The following is a 20554-nucleotide window of genomic DNA, read 5'->3' on the forward strand; positions in this document are numbered from 1 at the left end:
CGAGACCATCCTGGCCAACATGGAAAAACCCTGTCTCTACTAAAATACAGAAAATTGGCTGGGAGTGGTGGCATGCACCTGTAGTCCCAGCTACTCGGGAGGCTGAGGCAGGAAGAGCTTGAACCCGGGAGGCGGAGGTTACAGTGAGCCGAGATGGCACCACTGCACTCCAGCCTGGAGGCAGAGTGAGACTGGGTCTCAAAAAAAAAAAAGAAGTCTGCAATCATAATTACTTACAGTTTAATCTGGAATTTAGTACTGTATTCTATTTTCAAAGCTACTATAGGGTATGCTGTCCTTTGTCGTTCCACTTTTAGCAGAATTCAACGTTTTTCTAATGGGTAGAGATCTTTATGCTTGAGACTGTGTGGAAACCTTGGACTTGAGCTCCACTCTCAGTTATTTTTTGTATTTGCTAAAACTTAAATACATTCTGTCCACCTCTAGCATGATATCTGGTATGTGATAGGAACCCAATAAAAGTTTGGCTTTGATGGGAGTGTATGTTTCTACATTATTTTTGGAGGGCAATTAGGTAGTATCTTTCAAAATTTTAAGTTTGTATGTGTTTCATTCCAGACATTCTACTTCTAGGAATTTAGATATAGTTGTATATATGTATAAGGATGTTCACATTGCAGCATTGTCTGTAACAAGATTTGAAAAGAACCTGAAAACCACTAAAGGTCCGTTAATATTGAACTGGCTAAATACGTTATGGTACTTTTAATTATGTTACTCATAAGCAAGTAAATTGCCTATAGCCATTAAAAAATAGAATCTATGTATGCATAAATTGACTGGGAAAATCAGTGTTCAAGGTATATTGTAGAATATGTACAGTTACTCCTTTTGTATAAAAATAGAGGATATACATATATGTGAAAGTAAATATGTATACACAATATGCAAAATGTGAATGTAAGCACTGATAAATATCTAGAAGAACACACAAGGAACTGGGGCGGGGCGGATCGGGCAGAGGGACTTCCCTGTGCCTCACTGTTTGAATTCTGAAGGGTGCATACACTCCCTTATTGACCTGTGCTACCGGCTTCTGGCTAAAGAGGGCGCTGTAGCCACCAAAGTCCTGTTTACAAATCAGGAGTCTCAGTAAGCCAGCGTAGTTACGCCATCACGACCGGCGGTGGCACATGCGCAATAGCGGGACGCTGGAGCGCGGCCTAGGTGGCTGCCGAGTCTCTTCCGGTCTAGGGTCTTATCCTGGCACTGAGGGCGCCGAACTGGCTCTTTTGGCCGGCTTGGCATTGGGTGGGCGGCTTCTTGGGACCCACATGAGCCAGTGGCATCATCCCCGCAGTGGCTGGGGCCGGAGACACGACTTTTCAGGACGCTCCTCAGCCAAGAAGAAGGGCGGAAACCACATCCCCGAAAGGTAGTATGTCTTGGTCCCTTGGCGTGGCCTTTCCAGCTCGTGGCTTCTGGGTCTGGGCTTCATCTTTTGTGATCTCTGCCTCTCGCTGTTGCCGTCGCAAGCTTGACTTGTCCGTCCCTTACTTTGAGGCTTTGACCCTCTGCGCCACCCGCTGTAGCTGAAAGGGGCGATGTCTGTGATGTCCTGTGATTTCTCCATATTCTTGTAAAAGGAAGGTTCTGGCCATTGCTCTTAGGTAAAATACGGAAGGATTGCTTTAAGGTGGGACTGTTACTGTTGGGGACACTCCTTAATTCCCAAAATGGAACCTCCTCAATTCCTTGTTACGTTGGCACGGAAAGTGTAATGGTTTGAGTTAGGAACCCAGCAGTAGTAGCGCCCTGAGATCTCACATGGAAAGTTGGTTTGTATTGTTTCCAGAAATCACAAAGAGCATACTTTGTTACTTCCTAACAGGCCTCATTTGAAAGATACTCCTTTATACGTACAAATGATTAATTTTGAGACTTTGCATGTTGGTGCAGTGAACTGTTGTTACTCCTTGAGACCATCCTCCACCATCTCATTCCTCAATAAATCCTCTTCATTTTATCTACTATCTTTTGACTGTCACTTTCTGTCAGTACCCTAATACAGGTCTTGCCTGACCTATTGCAGTTGGGTTCTAATTAGTGAATCTCCTGTTTGTTTTCTTCCAATCCGTTTTTTTGTTTTTGTTTTTGGGATGGATTTTCGCTCTTGTCTGCCAGGCTGGAGTGCAATGGTCCAATCTCGGCTCACTGCAACCTCCGCCTCCCGGATTCAGGCGATTCTCTTCCCTCAGCCTCCCAAATTGCTGGGATTACAGGCGCTCGCCATCACACCCAGCTAATTTTTTTTTGTATTTTTAGCAGAGACGGGGTTTCACCATGTGGGTCAGGCTGGTCTCGAACTCCTGACCTCAGGTGATCCACATGCCTCAGCCTCCCAAAGTGCTGGGATTACAGACGTGAGCCACCGCACCCGGCCAGTTCCTAGCATTAGTAAGTGAAGTTCACAGTCCCTCTTCTAGCAGGTTTTCTCTTAAAATATGAACTTGAAGTTTCCTACTAATTGAACTTGATGGCATCAGTCGTATGAAAACTAAAACCGTGAAGTGAAGTAATTGAATTTAAATTATTTCAGTGAATATGTTTGTATTAATGGCACTTTAGTATCTGGTGCTGGGCCAAGTTTAACAGGCATACAGAAGTTCTGGGTATCTCCGGTTTTATGTAGGCCTTATTTGAATTGTACTGTTTTGTTGGCTTGTGTTCGTTTTCATGATGGGGAAACAGGAGAGAAGGACGGTATAGGTCGTTACTTGGTGGGGTTTAATAAGTGGAGTGGCGAAATGCAAAGCAGAGAGAAGAGAGGACATGTTGTGCAGGCTATGATTCCCATTTTCAAAAAGTCTTATTCTATGCAAGGAAATAAGGCTAACATACAATTTGGCTAACAAAAAATATATCTAATAGGTGGAAAGACTATCTCCCAGTTGGACAGCGGATGCCTGGGACTCGTTTCATTGCTTTCAAAGTTCCTTTGCAAAAGGTAAGCAAAAGTTAATTCAGTATTCTTTCAGGCATCTGAGTTCACCATGCAGAACACTGTTCTCCACTCTATCACATTCCATTTTCTCTTTTTATAGCAAATACTTTGTAATGACCCCTTTACTATCCTGAAATGAAGTTCATAGGTACATACAACCTCCTTCATATTTTAAACAAAAATACCAATTAACACCCTAACTATAATATAAAAAATAAAATAAAAGTAATTTGTAATAAAATAATACTTACTTCAATATATAAATGTTTGGACATGACTGCATTAAAAGACATAGAGTAATAGTTGCCTGCACCATGAATTCGAGAATTGCAAATGTAGACTGATCTAGGTGGCTTATATCGCTTTAGTGGTAGGAGTTTCTATAATAGATTTCCAAACAGAACAAAGTATAATCTTCATTTGGTTGATAAGGTGATTATTATCCTGGAAAATTCAATATATATTAGTATTGTACAAAAAATACTTTGTGTTTATTTGTGAAATGGAGTTAGGTTCTAAGGCCAAGCTAAAAATATGAACAGCTTTTTATCTATATTAATGTTGAATAGGACATCCAAAAGCCATTCAGGATGTGGGACACATTTGTAGGACTGTCCTGAATTTGGCAAGTTGTTTAGAATTTGTAACCCTTACCCACTGAATGCCAGTGGGACTCCTTTCCTTCCGTGGTTACAATAAAAAATATCCCCCGGATCATCAAGGTCAGGATTTCAGTGGGGAAAATCTGAAGATTGTGTTTTTGTTTAAACTAGGAAAGGAATAGGAGGGATAGGAAGGGAAAGATTTTGACAGCCATAAAAAAGATGAGAAGGTGAAGACAAATAATTGTTTTCTAGATTCCATGTCTTTCTTATTAGACTTCCCCAGCATAGCTCAGATTAGTGTCAGGAGAAGCCTACTTGAAACGTTTTGGGAATTTACTTAATTTGTGACTCATAGATCGGATTTCCTTTTTCAACTGCTGTGTCAGCTTCTCTGCATGTCTGGGCTTAAAAATGAGTCATTTCAGGCCAGGCCTGTTGGATCATGTTTGTAATCCCGTACTTTGGGAGGCAAGGTGGGTGTATTGCTTGAGCCCAGGAGTTTTAGACCAGCCTGGGCAACATTGCGAAACCACGTCTCTACAGAAAATACGAAAATTAACCAGGCGTGGTGGTGTGTGCTTGTAGTCTCAGCTGCTCAGGAGGCTGAAGTGGGAGGATCGATTGAACCCAGGAGGTCAAGGCTGCAGTGAGCCGTGATCATGCCACTGTACTCCAGCCTGGGCAACAGAGCAAGACCCTGTCTCCAAAAAGAAGGTGTTGGAGACACAGGGAAATTTTAGGGAAGTGAAACTATTCTGTGTGATACTGTAAGGGTGGATACATGTTGTTATATATTGATCAAAACCTATAAAAGGGCTTCACATATATTAACACATTTCACAACAATCCTGTGCTGATGAAGTAGCAGTAGTACTAATATCTCTTACTGAGTGCTTATTCTGCACTAAGCTCAGAGGATAGATGGTTACATCTAATAAATTATTTTGTAGATAATCAAACAGGCTCAGAAAAGGAAGAATAAAAACTTGAACTTAGTTTGTTCTCTCATTTTTTTTGTGGCAAAATATATATATAACATAATATGTACATACAATGCATAACATAGAATAAATCATGCATACCTAACCTCTAGACTTTGGTGATAACAATGTGTCAGAGTTGGTCCTTCATTTGTAACAAATGGACCACACTGGTATGGAATGTGGATAGTGGGGGAGTCTGGATGGGGTGGGGAAGGCAAAGTACATGTGGGAACTGTCTGTCCTTTTGGCTCAGTTTTGCTGTGAACCTAAAACTGCTCTGAAAACTAGTCTATTTTTTTTTTTTTGAGATGGCGTCTTGCTCTGTCGCCCAGGCTGGAGTACAGTGGTGTGATCTTGGCTCACTGCAAGCTCTGCCTCCTGGGTTCACGCCATTCTCCTGCCTCCGCCTCCTGAGTAGCTGGAACTACAGGCGCCCGCCACCACGCCTGGCTAATTTTTTTGTGTTTTTAGTAGAGATGAGGTTTCACCGTGTTAGCCAGGATGGTCCCGATCTCCTGACCTTGTGATCCTCCTGCCTCGGCCTCCCAAAGTGCTGGGATTATAGGCGTGAGCCACCGCACCCAGCCAAACTAGTCTATTTTTTAAAAAGTACATTGCTGGCACCTAAGTAGCCAGACAGATTGAAGGAACAGAGCATAAAGTTCAAAAATAAGCCACATACATAAAAGAATATTCAGCAATGAAAGCCATCCTTCATATATGTAGACATGTAAGAAATATTTATTTGTGAGGCTGAGACAGAAGGGTTGCTTGAGCTCAGGAGTTTGAGATCAGCCTAGGCTACATGGCAAGACGGCAAGACCCTGTCTTTTTTTTTTTTAATTTTTAAAATTTTTTTTTTGAGACGGAGTCTCGCTCTGTCACCCAGGCTGGAGTAAAGTGGTGTGATCTCAGCTCAGTGCAAGCTCTGCCTCCCGGGTTCACGCCATTCTCCTGCCTCAGCCTCCCAGTAGCTGGGACTATAGGCGCCTGCCACCACGCCTGGCTAATTTTTTGTATATTTAGTAGAGACGGGGTTTCACAGTGTTAGCCAGGATGGTCTCGATCTCCTGACCTTGTGATCCTCCCGCCTTGGCCTCCCAAAGTGCTGGGATTACAGGTGTGAACCACCGTGCCCAGCTGACCCTATCTCTTTTTTAAAAAAAAAAAAGGCCAGGTGTGGTGGTTCATGCCTGTAGTCCCAGCTACTTGTGAGGCTGAGGTGGGATGATTGCTTGAGCCCAGGAGGTGGAGGCTGCAGTGAGCCATGTTTGTGTCACTGCATTCCAGCCTGGATGACAGAGCAACACCCTGTTTCAAAAAAAAAAAAAAAAAAAAAAGAAAAGAAATATTTATAAGCACTAAATATGATAAGCACTCCACCTGGTGCTGGAGTTACAGTAGTGAATAAAATCTGGGAGTTTACAGTCTGATTAGGAGACCAACATGAAACAAATACAGAAATACATATATAGAAGTGGGCTTATTTTTTTCTTTCTGACCACTCTGGAAGAAAGAATTGTTATAATATACCTTCTGTGTTCCAGGAGAATGGAAACTTTCCTTTGAATCTCGTTGTATGTTAGCATCACAGGACTTGAATAAATGCCTAATGTAGTACAGGATTTTAAGCACATATTTGCTCTTATTTCATTCTCTCTGACAGAGTTTTGAAAAGAAACTTGCTCCAGAAGAATGCTTTTCCCCTTTGGATCTTTTTAACAAAATCCGAGAACAAAATGAAGAACTTGGACTGATTATTGATTTAACATATACTCAACGCTATTATAAACCAGAGGTAAGTGGAACCCTTCATTGAAAAGAACTTTCTTCATTCTGATCCTAAAATAATTTATAGTAATTCAGTAATCATCTTGTGCTAATGTGAAGCTTGGCCTTCTTTGATGGGTAGTAATTTTAAAAGAGAACCAAGTGATTTCTCAATTACATGTTTTTAATTGCTGTCTCAAATGAAATCGAAGACATGAATTTAACTAAAATATTTGGCAGTAGTCTCTGTGTGTGCCTAAGAAATTCTATGAGCTTCCATAGTCTATATTTTGAAAATGAAGTAAACTTACTAATACTAGCAGTGGCCTGAAGGAAAGAAAGGAATATCCAGTATTTCTTAGCACTTATTTTAACCCGTTGCCTGAGCATGTGTAAGCATCATGTAAAAGAAAGTTCTCTAAGTTTATGATTTATTTTCCCAGTATCTGTTGATACAATACAGAGATTCATATATTCTGTTGGCCCCACTTAGCATCTCAGTGCGAAAGAATGATCCTTCTTCTGACCAGTTCCATGGCTTTTGGAAACAGTAACACCTAATGTTTGTTAATATTTGTACAGCAATTTGCCATTTAAAAAGTACTTTCAGCCGGGTGCAGAGACTCATACCTGTAATCCCAGCACTTTGGGAGGCCAAGGTGGGTGGATCACCTGAGGTCAGGAGTTCGAGACCAGCCTGGCCAACATGGTGAAACCCATCTCTATTAAAAATACAAAAAAAATTAGCCAAGTGTGGGTGGTGCACACCTCTAATCCCAGCTACTCGGGTGGCTGAGGCAGGAGAATCGCTAGAACCTGGGAAGCAGAGGTTGCAGTGAGCCAAGATCATGCCACTGCATGACAGCCTGGGCGTCAGAGCAAGACTCCATCTCAAAAAAAAAAACGTACTTTCACATGTATTAACTTAGTTAATCTTCTCAACAATCCTGTGCTGATAAAGTAGCAATTGTGCTAATATCTCCTATTGAGTGCTTTTTCTTCGCTAAGCTCAGAGGATAAAATGGTTACAATTAATACATAATTTTACAGAAGATAAAACAGGCTGAAAAAAGGATGACTTAAAACTTGAATTTAGTTATTTCTCTTTTTCTTTTTAATTGAAGCACAAATTGAGGCCCTATCTTTGGAGAGTTGGAGCTTCTTAGATTGTCTCCTGAGTCCTTTTCACACAACCCTAGTAACCTTTGATCAGTCTTTTTTTGCTATTTATATGAAAAAAAAATTCCAGGCTTATCTTGTACATTTCCTGCCCAACCCTGAACTCAGCCATTTTCCCAAGGAGCTTTGATTCCTTTCTGGTGGAAATGCTATTTAAAGATTAGAGTCTGAGTGCTAGAGGTGCTCAGTGTTCCTAGGCTCATTGTTACTAGTCTTTTTCTGTGGATGGTGCTAAGAAATATGTTTGTTTTTAAAATACATCATGAGTTCATGCTGATACTTTCCATTTAAACTCAGAACTTCAGTTCTAAAAGAACTGAAAGCAAGGATTTAAACAAATACTTGTACACCAGTGTTCACAGCAGCATTTTTCACAATGGCCAAAAGGTGTCCATCAGTAGGTGAATGGATACACAAAACAGTATATGCACACAATGGAATATTATTCAGCCATAAAAAAGAATAGATTTAAGACATGCTACAATATGGATGAACCTTAAAAACATGCTTAGTGAAATAAACCAGACACAGAAGGACAAATATATGATTCCACTTGTATGAAGTACCTAGAATAGACAAATTCACAGAAACAGAAAACAGACTAAAGGATCTACGAGGTGGGGAGAAAAGGGAATTATGGTTTAATGGTCAGAGTCTTTTTGTCGGGGATGATGAAAAAGTTTTGGGTATAGACAGTGGTGATGGTTACACAATACTGTGAATGTAATGCCACTGAACTATACACTTGTGGATGGTTAAAATGATTTTGACTTAGCCTCTTCTGTCTTTTATCTGTATCTACTTTTCTGCCACCCCAAGAATATCAGTTCTCAATAGTGCCTGGAATTCCCTCTATCTCACAATTCAAATCCAAGTTCTTCTGACTCTATTCTCTACTCTTCTACTTAAATCATAGCTGCTTTATGAAGGCACTGGCCCTTGAATTGTAAAATATTAAATGGAACTGTTTATATAATTTATAGTTAAATATGCATTCATTCACATGGAATTTGCTTTCAGTTTTGTATACCTAGTGACTATCTATTATGTAGTTTTATTGAAAATCAAGTGATACTTCCTGGTTGAAGCAGTGTTGGAAAAAATGGCTCTTTTATCAGAATTGCGTATACTGATATTGGCATGTTAAGTTTGTTATAATCTCTTGGCTTATTTTCTGGGTCCCCTAATTACTCTTTATTCTCTACAAGTGAAATAATACACATCTTTTATGGTTTTGCTTTATAGGATTTGCCAGAAACTATTCCTTACTTAAAAATTTTTACAGTTGGACATCAAGTGCCTGATGATGAGACTATTTTTAAATTCAAACACGCTGTTAATGGGTTTTTGAAAGAAAATAAAGATAATGGTGAGTTTTTGTTCTTACCTGAACTGTGGTGTGCATTATGAATGGGGTTGGGGATTTTTGGTATTTTTTGTAGTTCTAACCTTAGACCTGTTGTATTTAATGATGCTAAGGTGATGAAAATGTCAGATGGTGCTAATAGGATAAGATGTTTTTCCTTTTGTTGATCACAAATAATTTAACTTTGGAATGTTAAATTAGTTTTAGTGCAAAATATGAACTGAACTAGCTCATCTTTTTTAATTTGAATGAGAAATATATAAAATTAAAATGTTATTTTTGTCTTATATATTGGTTAAGAAGTGAGAGGTGGAAGAAAAGATTAAAAAACTGAGTCTTAGAGTTATGTGAAAGAGACAAGAAAGGGCAAAGATTAAGAATGGGACAGACCCCTAGAAGCAAAACAAGAAAGAGTGCACCAGTGGAATTGCCCCTTTGTCGTATGTATTTAAGATACATGTATACATATGTAACAAACCTGCACGTTGTGCACATGTACCCTAAAACTTAAAGTATAATTAAAAAAAAAAGATATTTCTGCTGTTTTTCCGCTTTGAGTACAGATGGGGAAGGATACCATCACCTCTTATTCTTCACATGGGAGAATAAGCCAAAGGCTGGTGCTTTCTTGTTCCTGGTTCAAGATTTACCTTACTCTTTTGCAAACAGAACTTAACAGCTTCTTTATCTTAAGGATCCAGTTGCCTTTTTCTGGCATCTCTCTGCCAGAAAGAACGTGATATTTGTCATATTTTAAGATTGAAGAAGCTTTTATCTTTGGAAAGCCACTGACACCCACAGGACAGAGGCTTCATGTGCCTTCTTTCCAAATTTAGCTTGAGGAGTGTACACTTTATTACATAAATCTGACAGTAAATACTCCTTTTTAAAAAATGTGATGGAGTAGTGGAGAAAGAATAGAGACAGAGGTGGGAAGATAGGGAATGGAAGGTGAGAGATAGAGACTGGATCAGTGGGTTTGAAGATAAAATTTCAAATTGTAACCCAGTCGCTTACTTAATGTGGACACTAGCTTTTAATTATGTTAAACCTTGTTCACAGATCTTCCCCTGTACTTTAACTTTAAAACTTGAGAGGTTTGGCTTTCTCATTTGTATAAGCTGTTGTCACAGAAATACTACCTTTTAAGATATGAGGGTACAGCTGATGGCCTATTCACTGCCTCCAGGCTCTTTTGTGTGAAATTTTTATATAGTGCTTCGTCTGTTCTGTGAGGGCTAGGAGGTCCTTATGAATACATGAGAACACAGTTTTAAATCTTAGTTGTTCACATGTTACACTGATTGTAGTCAGTTGGGTAGACTGAACTCCATGTTGGTCTTCTGCCTGAGTTGTGCTGACTGTCTAAGTCTTGCAGTACTCACTGCCATAGCAGGCTTGGGACCTTGTTTGTAATCAGTTTTGGCTACCTCTGCTATAATCCCTTCCCACAGATACCAGGCTCACTGATAAAAAGAGGACACTACACTCTCCACTGTCTTCTAGAACTAGTAGGGACTGAGAAAATAAATTGATTCAGTAAACACTGAGATCCTTTTAGATTTGTTGTTAGAGCATGAAGACACAGAGGTGATAGCAGTCTTTGTTTTTTATTATAGCAGTTCACAGTTATCTAGGAAAATAAACATGTAGTGTATGTGGCTTAAGATGTGGGTTAGGCTGGGCACGGTGGCTCATGCCTATAATCCCAGCACTTTGGGAGGCCGAGGTGGGCGGATCATGAGGTCAGGAGATCGAGACCATCCTGGCTAACACGGTGAAACCCCATCTCTACTAAAAATACAAAAAACTAGCCGGGCGTGGTGGCGGGCACCTGTAGTCCAAGCTACTTGGGAGGCTGAGGCAGGGGAATGGCGTGAACCCGGGAGGCGGAGCTTTCAGTGAGCGGAGATGGCGCCACTGCACTCCAGCCTGGGGGACAGAGCGAGACTCCATCTCAAAAAAAAAAAAAAAAAAAGATGTGGGTTAATTATAGAACAAAAAAGCCGGGCGCAGTGGCTCACGCCTGTAATCCCGGCACTTTGGGAGGCCGAGGTGGGCAGATCATGAGGTCAGGAAATCGAGACCATCCTGACTAACATGGTGAAACCCCATCTCTACTAAAAATACAAAAAAAAAAAAAAAATTACCTGGGCGTGGTGGCGGGCACCTGTAGTCCCAGTTACTCGGGAGGCTGAGGCAGGAGAATGGCGTGAACCTGGGAGGCGGAACTTGCAGTGAGCTGAGATTGTGCCACTGCACTCCAGCCTGGGCGACAGAGTGAGACTCTGTCTCAAAAAAAACAAAAAACAAAAAACAAAAAAAACCCAAAAAAGACAGTTTATCATAATAAAAGAATAAATTCAGTGCAGTGAGAATATAGAGGAGAGATTGAGGAAGGCCTGACAGGAGACAACATTCGAGCTGCAGGGACGAGAATTTTGCCAGGATGAGAAAAGGGCAGTCCAGTTTTGGGGATTAGGCACAAAAGGCACAGGGCCTAAAGCCATGGAAAGGCAGCCTCTTGTGTGACTAGAAGACAATGTGAAAAGGCATGGAATTCATATGTTCATTTGCAACAAATAATTATATAACCTATGTTGAAGTCACTTTTCTAGAAAGTGGAAATAGAACAAAGTCCTTGCCCTTATATACTTTACATTCTAGTTGGGGAGAGAAATAAGCAAATAAATACATGGAATATATATGGTGATAAGTGCTTTGGAGAATAACAAAACACGATAAAGGGATGAGGGAAGAGGTGAGCGATCAGGAAGGCCTCTTTATGAAGATGTCATTTGAGCAGAACCTTAAAGGAAGTAATGAACCAAGCCATTGGGTGTCTGGGGAGGAATGTCCTAAGGCAGAGGGAACAGCAGGTGCAAAGTCCCTGAGGCATGACTATGCTAGGCATGTTCCAGGAATGTTAAAGAGCCCAATGTGGCTGGAGTGGAGTGAGTGAGGGTAAGAGCAGGAGAAACGGGATCAGAGAGGTTGAGGTTGGGCAGAAGGGAGGTGGATCATATCAGCCCTTGTAAATCATAGTTAGGATCATTGTGGACTTAGATCGGTTGGAAAGACAGATTGATATCAGTTTATGAAGGATTCTAAATGCCATGCTAAATTTGGGCATCATGCTATGCTAAATTGAGATTTTTAAGCAAAAACAACCCAGCCAGGCTTATGTTTTAGAAAGATAACATCTGCCATATGGAGGATCAGTTGAGATAGAAGTAGGGAGATTAGTTTGTTGTAGTAATCCAGGCTGGCGATGATGAGTGCCTTCTTTTTTCTTTCTTTTTTTTTTTTTTTTGAGACGGAGTCTCACTCTGTCGCCGAAGCTGGAGTGCAGTGGCACCACGTTGGCACACTGCAACCTCCGTCTCCTGGGTTCAAGCAGTTCTCCTGCCTCAGCCTCCCGAGTAGCTAGGATTACAGGCACCCACCACCACACCTGGCTAGTTTTTGTATTTTTAGTAGAGATGGGGTTTCACCATATTGGCCAGGCTGGTCTCGAACTCCTGATCTCAGGTGATCCACCCATCTCGGCCTCCCAAAGGGCTGGGATTACAGGTGTGAGCCACCACGCCCGGCAGAGTGCCTTCTTTTTTTCCTTTCTTTTTTTTTTTTTTTTTTTTTTTTTTTTGAGTAGCTAGGATTACAGGCTCCCACCACAATACCCAGCTAATTTTTTGTACTTTTAGTAGAGACGTGGTTTCACCATGTTGGCCAGGTAGGAAAGTGCTGGGATTACAGGTGTGAGCCACCACACCTGGCTGATGAGTGCCTTCTTTACCAGACGCTACCTAGTTACGGACACAGATTTTGTAAAGATAAACTACACGTTTTTAAATTTAATTCCTCATGTAATTTTTTAAAAAGATGGACTAAGAAATACTGTGGTGTAATGGGAAAAATCTTAGACTTGATTCTAGTCTTGTACGATTTGCCTGCTTTGACTTACATCTCCAAGCCTTGCCTTTTCATTGTAAAATGTGAATAGTGCTATTTACCTGAGTACTTCACAGGGCAAGTAGACCTGTGGTTTGTGTGGAGCACCGAACAAGAGAAGGCATAGAAGCTCTTCGGGAACTCAAGAGTACTATGGAAACTGTCCTTAATATTCAGTATCAAGAGTGAAGGCCTTTTCTTTGTTTCATTCAGAAACAAATTTCATTCTTCTCTTAGCCTGTTGTTGCTTTCACTCCCTTTTTGCATAATTAAATCAGTTGCTGATGGGCATTCTGTTTTAAGATAGATGGGTTTGTCTCATTGCAGTTTTAGCTGTTAGTGTCTGACCAGGCTTGCAGTTTACATCATTGAGTCTAATTGGGACTATGCAGAGTTTCCCAGAAGCAGTGAGTTTTGGCTTTCTGTTAGATGATTCTTTATAGTATGTTCCTAGAAAAAACAGTTCCTCTTAAGAGTTATTCATTTGCAGGGCAGTGATAATGTTATACACTTGTGTATCTACTTCAATTACTTAACCCTGTATTTTCTTTTTATAGATAAACTTATTGGTGTCCATTGTACCCATGGTTTAAACAGGACTGGCTACCTTATTTGCAGGTAAGTTGCCAACCCCCAGAGGCAGACCATTTTAAAGTTGTTTTTGTCTGTTTACAATGGTAGTGTAAGCTTGTTGTAAAAAATGGAACTAGTATAGAAATACATGAAGTAGAAGGCAGTCTTGCTCCCCACCCATAGATTTCCACCATTAATAATTTAGTACACATCTTTTCAGACTCTAAAAATGCAGATACAAGCATACATGTTATTGAATGGTATAATAGTTAGACATTCTGTTTTTTAATTTAATACGTGATAGACATCTTTCTTTGAAAATACTTGGACTCCTTATTCTTCTTTTTTTTGAGTCGGAGTCTTGCTCTGTTGCCAAGGCTGGAGTGCAGTGGCATGATCTCAGCTCACTACAAGTTCCGCTTCCCAGGTTCACGCCATTCTCCTGCCTCAGCCTCCCAAGTAGCTGGGACTACAGGCGCCCGCCACCACGCCCGGCTAAGTTTTTGTATTTTTAGTAGAGACGGGGTTTCACCGTGTTAGCCAGGATGGTCTTGATTTCCTGACCTTGTGATCCACCCGCCTTGGCCTCCCAAAGTGCTGGTATTACAGGAGTGAGCCACCGCGCCCAGCCGGACTCCTTATTCTTTTTAAGGGCTGCTTTGTTCTTTGCACACCGATGAACACAAAAGTCAGAAGTTTTTGATATTATAAAACATTGAAGTAGTGAACATTTCTATGTAAATATTTTTGAATACATATCCCATAGCCCCGGAGGTAATTTCACTCAAAATAGAATTTCTGAATCAAATAGTGTGTGTCCTTATGCTTTTTATGGATGTTGCCACACTGTACTGAGTTATGTTTGTTCATTCAAAAAATATCTCCTGAGCATCTATTATGTGTAAGCACTGTACTGGGTGTTAGCAAAGAAACTTTAGCTGCCCTTTGTGCATCTTGACAGTCTAGGGAGGGAGTAGATATTAAAGAATCACACAAATGCCTATAGAATTACAACTCTGACAAGTGCTGAGAAGGGGAGTGACATGGTACAATGAGAGCGTGGAATAGGGAGGATTTGACTTTAACAAGAGGACTAGAGGTTTCTGTGGGGAGGTCTGAGCAAATATCTGAAGTATAAGTAGGTGTTAACCAGGTAGGGATGTTGTGGAGAGAATTCTGAACATAAGGATCAGCAGAGACCATATAACAGGAAAAGATATACTGTGTTGGAGGAACTGGCTAGGGAGACTGGGCTGTGGGGGTAGTATGGCATTAAAATGGAGCTGGAAATGTGGATAGGAGCTAAAACCATGCAGAGCTATGTTTAAGGTTTTAGTCACTACCTTAAGAGCAATAGAAAACCATTGAATATTTTTTGTTGGGGATGAGTGTGGGGAACACATTCAAATTTGTATTTTCAACCTATCATTTTGCTGCTGAGTGGAGAATACATTGCAGAGGGAAAGAGGTAGAAGCAAGGAGACAAGTTGGGAGGTGTTTGTAGGAATTGAGGCATAATGGTGGATTGGACCAGGGCATGGTGGTCATTTTGGTAGAAAGATACAGATATACTCTATAGAGATATTTAGGTAATATTGTTGTCAGGAGTTGGTGGTGAATTGAAGATGAGAGTATGGAAGAAATGGCTGACAGTGATGGTGACTCCCAAGTTTCTGGCCCATTCTGATGGTTATACAGTATTTTTTAGATATAATGTTAATATTGTTCCCAATTTGTCTTTTGTTTGTTGTTGGTTTCTGATAAATACTCTGCCATATTAAGGAAGTCTCTGTTTTTAGTGTATAAAGCATTTTGATAAAAAATGATTCTGCATTTTCTTTCCTTTTGTTTATTAAATTACATTAATGTAAATAAATATATAAATAGATTTTCTGGAGTTGGGTCATCCTTGCATTCTTGAAAAATGTCTTTTTGTGGTCATAGTATGTCATTCTTTAAAAACTGCTGGATTTGATCTGCTGATATTTTCTTAGGATTTTTATATCTATGTCTATAAGTTGAAATTGGACCTTTTTTGAAAAAACTTGATTTTTTTCTTTTCGTATATGAATGACCCAAATTATGTTGTTTTGTTAGATATTTGATTGATGTAGAAGGCGTGAGGCCAGATGATGCAATTGAATGTAAGTATGAGGGTTGTCACTATTTTTGCCTTTTTATTAAAGTTAAAGGTGGAAATATAGAAGAATTTCTCAAATTTTGGAAAAAAAGAAGTTTGTAATTTGTTTGTTCCAATATAAGATAGTCTTGCCAAAAGTCTATAGATGTATGTGGAAGTAGTGAGATATAACAGCTTGAATAGTGAATTTCAGCTTAATTTGCTTTTTCTGGAAAGATTTGCTTTTCATACAGTTATTTCTAACAGTTTATCCTCTCCTCAGTATTCAATAGGTGCCGGGGACATTGCTTAGAAAGACAGAACTACATTGAAGACCTTCAGAATGGTCCTATCAGAAAGTAAGTCTTATGTTATATATGTGAGATTTGTGGGTCAGGGAGATCTCTGTTTATGTAATTTAAGTTGCATATGTTCGTTCTTCTGGTAGCTTGTTTATTTGTTGGGGGGAGATGTAAACAAATAGGAATGGGAGAAGGAAGAAATTGTTATTTTCATGTGCCAAAATATAGTCACTAAATTGACTACTAAATTTGGAAACCAGTAATATTGTTTGGAAATATTCTCTTTAAGGAATTGGAATTCCAGTGTACCCAGGTCAAGTGGTTTTGAAGACTCAGCACATCTCATGCAACCAGTCCACAATAAGCCTGTTAAACAAGGACCTAGGTATAATCTACATCAGATCCAAGGTCACTCAGCTCCTGGACATTTCCACACCCAGACCCAAAATTTGCAACAGTCAGTCAGGTACCTCTCTCTGCTTTCCCTTTTCTAGAATTGAGATAGAAATTAATACTATAGTTAATGAAAATACATTATGACACTGATGAGGAATTCTTTGTTTTTTTTTTTTTTTTGGAGACAGAGTCTCGCTCTGTCATCCAGGCTGGAGTACAATGGCGCGATCTCGGCTCACTGCAACCTCCACCTCCCAGGTTCAAGCAATTCTCCTGCCTCAGCCTCCCGAGTAGCTGGGACTATAGGCACCCGCCACCACACCCGGCTAATTTTTTGTATTTTTAGTAGAGATGGGGTTTCACCATGTTACACAGGATGGTCTTGATCTCCTGGCCCTGTGATCTACCCACCTCAGCCTCCCAAAGTGCTGGGATTATAGGCGTGAGCCACCGCGCCGGCCGATAAGGAATTCTTGCTGTTCAGTTTGAACCAGGAGATATTATTCTGCTCTGTATTTTGCATTTAGCACTGGAAAATCAGTTACAGGACAGGGAATATGTGACTTTTCAGAGGCAATTCGGAAAGGGACTTAGAAATTTTCATTGATTTTAAACTTAAGCCAAGAGTTTGATATGGCTATCAAAAAGGATCTTATATTCTTAGGCTGCATTAATGTAGTATAGTTTTTAGAATAAGGAAGATTGTTATTTAAGGAGTTGATATGAATTATAAGAAAAATAATAAAATCCTAATAGAGAAATTGCAAAGGATCTGAACAGATAAAACAACAAAAGTATTTTCACTCAGAAAATGGGGAAAACCTCAGTATGGTTAAAGTGGTACATTAGTATGAGTTCTCCAGAATGATAGAACCAGTAGGATGGATGGATGGATGGATGGATGGATGGATGGATGGAGGGATGGATGGATGGATGGGTGGATGGGTGGGTGGGTGGATGGGAGGAGGAGCTTTTTTATTCGGGGTATCAGCTTATGCACTTATGAAAGCTGAGAAGTTTCATAGTAGGCTGTCTGCAAACTGGAGAACCAGGGAAGCTGGTAGCATTCAGTCCAACTCAGAAAGCCTCAGAACCACGGAAGCCAGTGGAGTAACTCTCAATCCAAGGCTGAAGGCCTGGGAATCTGGTAAGGGTTGGAGGACACTGGTGTGAGTCCTCAAGTCCAAAGGCCATGAAGCCTGGAGTTCTGATGTCCAAGAGTAGGAGAAGGTAAGGTATTCCAGCTCCAGGAGAGAGCACAATTTGCCTTTCCTCTGCCTTTTTGTTGTATCCAGGCCCCCAGCCTATTGGATGGTACCTACCCATACTGAGGGTGGATCCTCCCACTCAGTCCACCCACTCACACACCAGTATCCTCTGGACACACCCTCACAGACACTCCCAGAAATAATACTTTACCAGCTATCTAGATATCTCTTAACCCAGTCAAGTTGACACCTAAAATTAACTATCACAAATAGCAAGGTATTATTCTTTGCCTATTAATTTAGCAACAGTTTTGTTTGCTTGTTTTTTTTGTTTTTTTGTTTTTTTTTTTTTTTTTGGTGACGGAGTCTCACCCTGTTGCCCAGACTGGAGTGCAGTGGTGCAGTCTTGGCTCACTGCAACCTCCACCTCCCAGGTTCAAGCAATTCTCCTGCTTCAGCCTCCCGAGTAGCTGGGATTAACAGGCACTGCCACCACGCCCAGCTAATTTTTGTATTTTAATAGAGATGGGGATTTCACCATGTTGGCCAGGCTGGTCTTGAACTCCTGACCTCAGGTGATCCGCCTGCCTCGGCCTCCCAAAGTTCTGGGATTACAGGCATGAACCACCTCGCCCAGCCAGTTTAGCAACAGTTTTTGATAAACACTCCATTGTAGTGGTTGTCAGGCTGGACCTGGATTTGCATCTTGGCTTTGCTACTCACCTGCTTTGTGATCTTGGATAAGATACTTAGCCTATCTACATTTCCTTTTTCCCATCAGTCAGATATTTTAATAGTACATACCCCATAGTGGTTGTTATTGACAGTTAACATGAATTTAAACAGTTTAGCACATTGTAAACACTTTCAAAAATACATTGCCATTTTTAGGCCAGGTGCATTGGCTCACACCTGTAATCCCAGCACTTAGGGAGGCCGAGGTGGGAGGACTGCTTGGGCCCAGGAGTTTGAGACCACCCTGGGCAACATGCTGGAATCCTGTTTTTATTTAAAAAAAAGAAGAAAAAAACTTTAAAAAAATTGACATTTTTAAAAGATGTAAACAAACATTTCAAAAACGTGTTGCTTGCGGCATTGAAAATTGGTATAAGCCTTTTGAAGCACAATTTCAAGAGCCATAAAAATACTTTACCTAGTAATTTACCTAGACTAAGGAAGTACTTCAAAGTACAGAAAAAGCTATATTTACTTAATCATTCGGCAGATTTCTCAAACTCCCTTCCATGTGTCAGATGCTGGGCTAGCTCAGGATACAGTAGTATATGTTTTGCAGTGTTAATCCCAGCATTATTTGTGGTTGTGGAAAAACTTGTAACTGCTGTATTTCTAACAGTGGAGAATGTAGCTAAATAATTATATCCATACTATAACATTTTATAAAGCCATTGGAAGTGTTAGCTCATTTATGATAAGTGAAAATAATAGACTGTGATTCAACAGTCAGAAAAAGATGCTGGGGAAAAGAACAAAAGGAAATACTAACTAATTGAATTATAGTAAGTGGGATTGAGGGCTCTCAGCGGGGGGTTAGTTTTTCTTTTCTCAGATTTCCAAATTTTCTTTAATTTTTTTTTTTTAAAACGGAGTTTCGCTCTTGTTGCCCAGGCTGGAGTGTAATGGTATGATCTTGGCTCACCGCAACCTCCACCTGCCGGGTTCAAACGATTCTCCTGCCTCAGCCTCCCCAGTAGCTGGGATTACAGGCTCCCACCACCACACCTGGCTAACTTTGTATTTTTAGTAGAGATGGGGTTTCTCCATGTTGGTCAGGCTGGTCTCGAACTCCCGACTTCAGGTGATCTGCCCGCCTTGGCCTCCCAAAGTGCTGGAATTACAGGTGTGAGCCACCACACCAGCCCCAAATTTTCTTTTGTATAATTATATGAGATTTTCTGGTCTTGCTTTTGAAACAAGTAAATTTAAATCCTAATTTTTCAAATGTGTTGCATATACCATGCTTAAAGTTTTTCACACTTTATAATTAATTTATGTATGTTTGTTGATAAAGTGGAAGCAGCTATCTGTTTTCAGTACTAACTAGCTTATTCTGTCTTATGTCAACCCTGCCAGACTTTGGGAGAGAAAGTATTTGATTAGAATAGTATGGGCATGCATTTATCTCTGTAGGGAAAGGTGGAAAGGCATCTGGGAATCCACGGTGTGCCAGGGCATTGTAGGTAATTGAAATGTATTTTCTTAATTTAGCTTCATAACAGCTCGTGAAGGTGAAAAGTATTATTAGCCCCATTTTATAAAGAACTTAGGGAAATAACAATTAAGTATTTTATCTGCTAAGGTCACACAAGTAGGAAACAGTAGAATATATATTATTTTGTAAGTTTATAAATTTAAAATATTTTATGAAAATATAAATTTAAAATAAATAAAAATTATTGTATTAGTCCTAGTAATGGCTTATTACTTTTTGTTTTGCTTTAAGAAAATTTTCAGAGAATCCACATGTTTACCAGAGACGCCGTCTCCCTCCTCCTGGTCCCCCTGGAGAGGACTATTCACACAGGAGGTACTCTTGGAATGTGAAGCCCAATGCCAGTCGGGCAGCCCAGGATAGAAGGTGGTATCCTTACAATTACTCCAGACTCTCCTATCCAGCCTGTTGGGAATGGAACCAGTGATACAAACCTGTCCTGGAATTCTACCTGGAGACCAGAGCTGGCCAGAAGATTACTGGTGTGACTTTTAATTAGTTCAGGTCTAATCAGGTTTCTTTATTGTTCCCTTATGTATTCAAGCTTAAGGAAAAATTGCATTGCTGTTTACCTCTTTGCTGATAAATTTGCAGTAATTACAGCATTGCAGGAAAAACAATCTGTTATTCCAGTCTTAAATTTTTCTAAAAGAAGACAATATTTTAGAACTGAAGCATTAAGAACTTCCCTTGCAAATTATTTTTAAAATTCTATCTTGTTTTTCTATGTATTTCTTTCTGACTAGACTTGTGATATGCATGTGTTTATGTACAGAGATTTTTAGTGTTTTTGTTATGTTCTGTTATTGACCCAAAGGCCATCTTTATTTTCTATAACTGTTCAAAATTTATATTAAAATCTACTTAGGAGATAATTTCTTTAGACCCTAGTTACTACCTGTAATTA

General features: G+C 40.0%; 1 protein-coding gene across 1 annotated transcript; it reads left to right on the forward strand.

The window, feature by feature from the left end:
* Positions 1 to 283: 283 nt before the first annotated feature.
* Positions 284 to 20522, forward strand: DUSP11 (dual specificity phosphatase 11). Its single transcript, XM_054473497.2, has 9 exons — positions 284 to 1396; positions 2893 to 2968; positions 6220 to 6351; positions 8748 to 8871; positions 13377 to 13437; positions 15490 to 15536; positions 15795 to 15870; positions 16103 to 16279; positions 19879 to 20522. Exons 1-9 carry the CDS (start codon positions 1155 to 1157, stop codon positions 20072 to 20074), a joined length of 1131 nt encoding a protein of 376 aa, XP_054329472.1. The 5' UTR covers positions 284 to 1154; the 3' UTR covers positions 20075 to 20522.
* The last annotated feature ends 32 nt before the right edge of the window (positions 20523 to 20554 follow it).

The sequence above is a fragment of the Pongo pygmaeus genome, chromosome 12, assembly GCF_028885625.2.
Source record: "Pongo pygmaeus isolate AG05252 chromosome 12, NHGRI_mPonPyg2-v2.0_pri, whole genome shotgun sequence".
Lineage (NCBI taxonomy): Eukaryota > Metazoa > Chordata > Mammalia > Primates > Hominidae > Pongo > Pongo pygmaeus.